This window comes from Leopardus geoffroyi, chromosome A1, assembly GCF_018350155.1.
Source record: "Leopardus geoffroyi isolate Oge1 chromosome A1, O.geoffroyi_Oge1_pat1.0, whole genome shotgun sequence".
NCBI classification, from domain to species: domain Eukaryota; kingdom Metazoa; phylum Chordata; class Mammalia; order Carnivora; family Felidae; genus Leopardus; species Leopardus geoffroyi.
In genome coordinates, this window is record NC_059326.1 from 87,590,611 (window position 1) to 87,598,781 (window position 8,171).

The following is an 8,171-nucleotide window of genomic DNA, read 5'->3' on the forward strand; positions in this document are numbered from 1 at the left end:
GTGTGAGCACGGATTTGGGAAGGGGACACAAATCTTCAGTCCATAACATTCTGCTGAATTCAACCAAATATCCCACCTCCAGGAGGGACGCAAACTTTCCCTAACTGTTTTTTCCCTCCAAAACTCTCCCAGAAAATGTGCAGACTTTTGGGTCAACAGGAGGGAAGAACAGGTAGGGTTCAGGTCAGTGTCTTACACAAGGGGTAATGGGGCTGAGTGTTCTGAGCCCAGCCCAAGTCAGGTCCCCAGTGAGGAAAGACTGTCATGGCCCCAGACAGGGAGGAGGAGGTGGCCTGAATTCCTGCACAGGAGTCTGGGGTGGGGGGCGAATGCTAGAATTTGACCAACTTCAACCTGAACATGAGAAACTTTCCCAAAGGGACCAGGCCCAGCCTGTCCAGGACTGGAGGTGTTTTGATAATGCAGAAACTTTATCTGAGTCCCCCAGCCTCTGCCCTTGGCCTGGATCCTCGCACTCAAGAGCCAGGTCTCCACCTAGGGGCTCCTGGCACCAGCCCAGACAGCCATCCCCACCCCGGGGGTTCCTTGCTGGGTCTTTCTCTCTCCCCTTATCTCCTGCTACCAGGACCTTGCTCCCCAACACTCAGTGTGTTCAGTTCTGTCAAACACACCCTTTAAGAAGCCCTTGGTTTATTTATTTTTTCTATTGCACCTTCCAGAAAGGCACAGTTGGTCATTTTCCCAGAAAGTCCTAGGATTCTATAGAAGCTGGGTAGCTCAGCCGCATCTCTCTCCTATCACGTCTGGAAGACTTGTTCTACACCTTCCTGGAACTTGTGGAGAAGTCAAGCGATCCCCTCAAGGCCACAGAATCTCCCTGGGAAGCCCTACAGCCCTACTACTATTTGGAAAGGTGAGTACTTTCTATTTTAAGGGCACTCATCCACATGTCTGTGTTCTCCACCCCTCCCCTATTCTTGAGTGACAGGGAGACCCCAGAGGCTTTCACCAAAGGAAGACAAGCGTGGAAGAGAATGAGGGCAAGTGCCAACATACCTCCTCATGCCAGTCCTGCATGAGGAGGTGCTGGGCCGAATCGCCCAGACCAGCACATGTGGTTCAGAACACTTGTTCTCAAAGCTGAGTTCATAAATAATAAATCTTTGGAGCATGCTGGCCTCAGGCCATGTCTGTCTAGGAGCCCTCTGGCTCGAGTGCTCCCTCCTCCAACTGCGAGTTTCCTTGGGCTGTAAGGGGGTCGACAGAGGTACTTCTGGCCTTGGAGTCACCCGACTAGGGGGTGGCTTTTCTCTCCCAACGTGCTCATGTTCCATGACAGAGCACAGCCAGAGGTCGGGCAAGGCTCCTACACAAACAGGTGAGGAGACAGAGCCTGTTCACAGGAGGATGTGTCCATGGTGTTTTGCAGACACATGACCACAAGAGAAAGGTCATCCACAAGTAGGTGGACACAAGAGCAGGTGGCCACTGTTGTGTCTCTGTCTCTAGGGTAAGCAACTTGTGCAGGAGTAAGAGGGGCCAAGATAGTGAAAAGGGACCTTTCTCTCCCCTAGCCATGTTTCCTTCACTTCCGTTAGCCTCCCAGGGTTGACTCATCCCCCACCAAGACAGAGAGACAGAGAGAGAGAACAAGAAAGAGAGACAGAGAGAGATAGAGTAGGAGAGGGAATGAGACAGAGACAGAGACAGACAGGGACAGAGAGAGAAACAGGGAGAGACAGGGAGAGACAGGGAGAGAAGCTGGGAAACACAAAGACAGAAACCGAGACTAACAGAAGCAGACAGACAGACTGGAACGTAGAGAGACAGAGACAGAAACAGAGACAGAGACAGAAACAGAAACAGAGAGAGAGAGAGATAGAAACCAAGAGAGACGATGACAGAGATAGACAGAGACAGAGACAGGAACAGAGAGAGACAGAGACAGAGACAGAAACAGAAACAGAGAGAAACAAAGGGAGACAGAGACAGAGAGTGACAGAGACAGAAAAAAAAAGGAAAGAGAGAGACAGACATAGTTGGAGAGAGACATAGAAACCAAGAGAGGCTGAGATACAGAGAGAGACAGACACAGAAACAGAGAGACAGAGACAGACACAGGGAAAGACAGAGATGGACAGAGAAAGAGACATACAGACAGAGACAGAGACAAAGACAGAAATAGAGACAGAGACAGAGAGAGATAGAAACAGAGAGACAGAGATAGAGACAGAGAGAGAGAGAGAGAGAGAGAGAGACAAAGATAGAAACATAGGGAGAAAGACAGAGACAGAAACTGAGAGAGACAGAGACAGAAAGAGAGTCAGAGACAGAGACAGAGACAGACAGGTACAGAGAGAAACAGAGAAATAGAGAGAGACAGAGACAGAAACCAAGAGAGACAGAAATTAACTCAGTCCTGCCCTGTCGCCAGTGTCTGGGGCTCAGGCCTCTCTGTCTCCAGCAGCCATGGCAAGCACACAAGGTCGAGACATCTTTCCACCCAGCTGCTCCATCATCTTCCTCCTCCTGCAGCTTCTGTCCTACAGCCTCTCTGCAAAGGGTAGGAGAGCTCCCCATGTCCCTTCCCCATGTTAGGAGGGAACCCCATGCATGGACAGGAACACAGTAGAGAGCTGAACTTGATCCAAGCAGTCCTTCCCTAGGGACCCTGGGCACCAGCATGGGGTGGTGGTGGGGAACCTGGGTGTGGGTGGGTGTCCCCTGGGCGTGGGCAGGGGGAGACACTGGGCACAGGTTGGGGGGGGACCTTGTGCCCAGTGGGGTGGATGGCCCGTGGTTTCCTCTCACCTGGCTTAACCCATGCTCTCTGCTATGACCTCATAAGGGAAAGCCGATTTCTCTGTCTCTGGTCCCGGCCAACCGGTCCTGGCTATGGTGGGGGAAAATGTGAAGCTGCAATGCCATCTGTCCCTCAATATCAGTGCGGAGGACATGGAGGTGAGGTGGTACAGGGAGGAGCCGTCCCCAGCCGTGCACCTGCGCAAGAAAGGCAGGGACATGCCTGAAGAGCAGATGTTGCAGTATAAGGGCAGGACGACCTTCTGGACGGCTGGCCTGGCCCAGGACCAAGCTGTGCTGACCATACACAACGTCACCGTGTTCGATAACGGGACCTTCCACTGCAAGTTCAAAGAGAGCACAGGGTCTGCAGAGGCCACCCTGTGGCTGAGAGTGGCAGGTGAGGGTTGCTGCTGGGGCCCCTGACCTTCTCCTAGTCTGCCTGAGACCTTTTCCCCCAGCTGCAGGTCGTCCCATTATGACCCTATCCTGGGCGCTTCCCACAGCGGACGCTAACGTGTTTGTGGCAGCCTGGGTGCATCCCACAGCATGCACTAATGTGTTTCACAAGGACAGGTACATTCAGGACACCTGGCTCCTTTTCAAAGTTACCCCCACTGTCCTGGAGAGAGGGGAGCAGAGGTAGGGATGGGAGGACAGAGGCAGAAAGAGACACAGAGAGGAAAAGACCCTGATTTTGCAATACAGGAAAGGTATTTGATCTCCCTGGGCCTTTTCTGTTTTGTTCTGTGGTTTCTCAGAAGAGGGTAGCATATATGGCATATAAATATTACACAGAGCAAGTAGTCTGAAAAACCCTGATACCTGCTGGAAATTTTCAGGATCTGTGCTTTTCTGTCAGAAATGGTAATGGTTGCAGAGGCTGCAAAGCCTGTCTCTTCCCACAGGGCTGGGCTCTGAGCCCAGAATCCAAGTGCGAGCTGGCCAGGATGAAGGTATCAGGGCAGAGTGCACCTCGGAGGGCTGGTACCCAGAGCCCCAGGTGGAGTGGAGAGACTTCAGGGGACAGACTCTACCTTCCACGACCAACCTCACAGCGTCACCAACAACGGGCCTCTTTGCGGTGGTGTCCAATGTGACTGTCTGGGACAGGGACATGGGGAACCTCTCTTGCTCTATCTCCAACCCCCTCCTCCAGAAGAGGATGGATGCCAAGAGCCACCTACCTGGTGAGTGTTCTGCTCCATTCGACCTCAAGATCTCTGAGCACCCTAGACAATCAGTAGTTAATATCCAATACTCCGCATAGTTCCTTGTGATGAGACCTTGTGAGATCTAGTCTGTCAGCTTCCAACTATACAACACAGTAGTTAACTATAGTTTCCATGCTGTATGTCACCTCCCTGGGAATTATTTTATAACTGAAAGTTTGCACTTTTGACCCTCTTCACCCATTAGCTTCCCGATCTCTCACCTCTGGAAACCACCAATCTGTTCTCTCCGTCTATGACTAGGCTTCCTGGTTTTCTGGAGGTTTGGATGGTGTTTTGTTTCATTTTAGATTTTACTTATCCGTGAGATCCTACACATTTTTCCCTGTCGAACCTCACTTAGCAAAGTGCCCTCAAGTGCATCCATATTATTGAAAATGCCTGTATTTCCTTCTTGTTTATAGTTGAATATCATCCCTTTGTACAAATATATATATTTTTCTTTATCCTTTCATCCATAGGTGGACACTTGTGCTGTTTCCGTATCTTGACTATTGTAAATAACACTGCAATAAATGTAGGGGCGCATTATCTTTCTCAGTTAATATTTTTGTTTTCTTTGGATTAATACCCAGAAGTGGATTGATGTGGTAGTTCTATTTTTATTTTGGGGGGGACGTCCATCATCTTCTCCACAGTGGCTGCACGGATAGCTCCTTTCGTATTAGCAGTAAACAGTATTCCCTTGTCTGGATGAACCACAGCCTGTTTATGCATTCACATTCTGAAGGACACCTGGGGGCTTCCAAGTTTCACTCTGTATAAAAATTTCCTTCTAAACAACCTCAAGTTTCAGAAAATTTGCAGGAATGATACACAGAATGCAGACCCACTCAGTATTTAACCTTTTGCCATTTGTCTACCATCTCTCTCCTGTGTGTCTGTCCATGTCTGTCTGTGCAAAGGCACACACATGTTTTCAGGTCATGTCAGGTTAGTTCGCAAGCACCTGCCCCCTGACCCATGAACCCTGTGGCTTGTGTACCCTAAGAACACAGGTGCTCTCTTACCCTGGTATTCTTGCCTCCCCAAACTCTCTTTTAGCTCAGGTGCCCAAAAGTTTCCCATCAATGGCATGGAGGGCAGTGGTGCCTGTGATCCTCATTGTGGTGGGGCTTGTAGCAGCTGTCTTGTGGCAGGAGCCACCTGTCTTTTCTGGAAACGTCAGAGGGACAGGAATAGGGTGCAGCTGGAAGAAGAGAGACTGAACAGAGAGGAGGAACAGCTGTCCCAAGGTAAGCAGGCCCCAGTGGGACAGATGTGCCCCTTCCAGCCAGGGCACTCGTGCGGAGCCCTGCATGAAGGCTCTCCTTCATGCACCCTCAAGCACAGGAGGAATGGGAGAGACCTGCCCAGGCCCCAGCTCAGGGACTTCCCACCTACCACATGCCCAGTGAGATCCTCCATCACTAAGAGGTGTTTGGCTGCTCTTCACTGGGTGACTTGGGGAAGGCTGGCGGGTCTCTGCTGTGGAGACAGATGTGAGCTTGAACCTGGGAAAGTCTATCAGTCGAGGGTGATGACAACATCCTGAAAATGCTCAAGCAACAAATACAGCAGCAAGCCTGTCACCTGAGAGGATCTTGTTGTGAGCGCGGGGATCATCATCCATATGGATCATTCCACTCACCTGTCTGCTCTCCTCCCTGCCTCCTGTGTCCTTGCTCATAGCTGTCAGGCCCCGATCAGGGGAACAGGTCAGAGATGTGTCTTTATGACAGACATGGGAAGGCTGGGCCATCAGGCTACGCCCCACAAAACCTTTCCCTAGGAATACAGTGACCTGGATTGTTTTTTGGGCACTAAAGAAGGGATATTTGCTCTTCCTTTACAGGGTCCCTGTGAGAGCTCATTACATCCTGTTTTGACTTAGCTTCACAGAACATGAGCTTTCGCCCCATCTGGTCAGTGCAACCCTACAGTTTCACATCTTTCTGTTTCATTTCAGGCTGGCCAGAGGACATCATCTATGGTGAGGACCATGCTGGGGGCTGGAAGGGTCTGCTCCCTGCATGTGTGTTTATGGGTCCATGTGTGAGTGCATGTATGTGTGGGTGTTACGTGTGCATGCTGTACATTTATGTGCTCATGTGTGTGTGCATGTTATGCACATATGTGCACGTGTTTTCATGTGTGTGTGCAGTGTGTACAAGTATGTGCATTTGTGCATGTGTGTTCATGTGTGCCTTGTATGCACATGCACTCGTGTTTCTGTGTGTATGTGCATGTGCATATGGGTGCTGTGTTTGCATGTTGTACATCTGTGTGCATGTGTGTGTTTGTGTGTATGTGTGCACATACATCATGTGTATGCACATGGGCTCATGTGTATGTGCACGTGTGTGCACACATGTGTGATCCATTCTATTGCAGAGTGCAGAAATGCTGTGCTAAATGCTGGTTCCATGGCTGTAAACACCAAGTTTAGCTGCCCTGAGAGACCTTAGCTCCTGTTTACTACCTGAGGGACAGACAGGCTGCAGAGCCTGGGCAGCAAGAGACCCAGATCTTCTGAGGCACAGTCACTGTGGGGGACACTGTTAACACAGAGAGTGCAGAGTCAGGACACTGTCTCAGTGGGAAGTGTGGGGTGTGTGCACAGGGTCCTGGACAGAGAATGGTGACACACAGGGAGCCACCTCCGCTGCTCTGGGATGGCCTGTGTGCACAGGGTCCTGGACAGAGAATGGGGGATGCACAGGGACTCCCAAGGAGGCATGGTTCCACCTCCATACAGGAGCATAGGTGGGGACACTAACCCCTAAATCTGATCCTCTCCTCTTCCCGCAGTGAGCCCATCCCTGGACCCCGACACTGCAAGTCCCAAGCTCGCTCTCTCTGAGGACAGGAAGACTGTGAGGCGGCTGTTCTTTGAACAAGAGCTGCCCGACAACCCAGCAGATTCAACCGGGACCCCTGTGTGCTGGGTCGGGAGCAGTTCTCAGCTGGGAGGTATTACTGGGAGGTCCAGGTGGGGCACAGGAAGACCTGGAACCTGGGCATGTGTCTGGAGAGCTTGGATTGGACGGGAAGGATCCTCAAGGCCCCCCAGCACGGACTCTGGGCCCTGGAGCTGTACAAGAAGGGGTTCTGGGCACTTGCCTTCCCAAGAGTTCACCTGAACCCTTCAGAGCCCCTGCATCGTGTGGGCGTTTTCCTGGACTGTGATGCAGGCAGAATCTCCTTCTACAGCGTGAGCAATGGATCCCTCATCTACGTGTTCTCCGGACTGTCCTTCTCGGCACCCCTGAGGCCATTCTTCTGCCTCTGGACACATGACCCCAGCCCCCTGACCATCTGCTCAGAACGGCAGCCCCCAGAGGCCTTGGGGCCTCCTCAGGGTGAGGGACAGGACAGGGTGGGAACCCTCCTCCAGCAAGACCCATGATCTCTCTGCTCCAGCCTGTCACCAATTTGGGGGAGATGTATCCATTCTAAGTCCCAGCTAGATCACATACAAGGGTGCACCTTTCTGGATGATCCTGTGTTATCTCCACTTTCCTTCCCTGTAAAATACTGACAAAATATTATGGGCTGAATCATGTCCCCTCCAGTTCACATGTTGAAGCTCCAACCCCCAGGGCCTCAGAATGGGGCTGTATTTGGAGATGGGGTCTTTATAGAGGTGGTTCAGGTAAAAGGAAGTCACTAGGGTAGGCCCTGATCCCATCTGATCCCATGTGACTGGGGTCCTTAATAGAAGAGGGGATCAGGGCATAGACACACACAGGGGACAACCGTGTAAGGACATGGAGAGGAGATGGTGTGTGGACGCCAGGGAGAGAGGCCTCAGGAGGAACCAGCCCTGCCCACACCTGGATCTCATGCTTCCAGTTCCCAGGACTGGGAAAAAAATAAATGTGTTGTTTAAACCTCCCAGTCTGTGGTATTTGTTACAGAGACCAAGCTGACTGTTACACCATATCATTACATGCTGTGGGGTGATTTTCTGAAATGAATTTGGGGCATATGTTTAATGTTGAGCCTAGTGCCAGACATGAAGTAGTTGCTCTGTAAATACTAGCCTTGCTCATTCCCTCCTCTCCCACCTTCTTCCTGCCCAACCCCCCTCTCCTACCTACCCCCTTCCCCTTCTTCTCCACTCTCCAACACTCACAAAGTCCTAGTCATCTGGTCTACCCTGGATGCCTCTGTCTTCCCACCCCATGGCAGGTC

General features: G+C 51.4%; 1 protein-coding gene across 1 annotated transcript; it reads left to right on the forward strand.

Annotated features, from left to right (window-relative positions):
- Positions 1 to 321: 321 nt before the first annotated feature.
- On the forward strand, positions 322 to 7,871 carry LOC123577987 (butyrophilin-like protein 10). Its single transcript, XM_045440479.1, is given in 8 exon segments — positions 322 to 874; positions 2,396 to 2,524; positions 2,810 to 3,163; positions 3,672 to 3,953; positions 5,045 to 5,230; positions 5,944 to 5,967; positions 6,786 to 7,023; positions 7,026 to 7,871. Coding segments are annotated over 7 exon segments (1,536 nt in total). The 5' UTR covers positions 322 to 874; positions 2,396 to 2,430; the 3' UTR covers positions 7,384 to 7,871.
- The last annotated feature ends 300 nt before the right edge of the window (positions 7,872 to 8,171 follow it).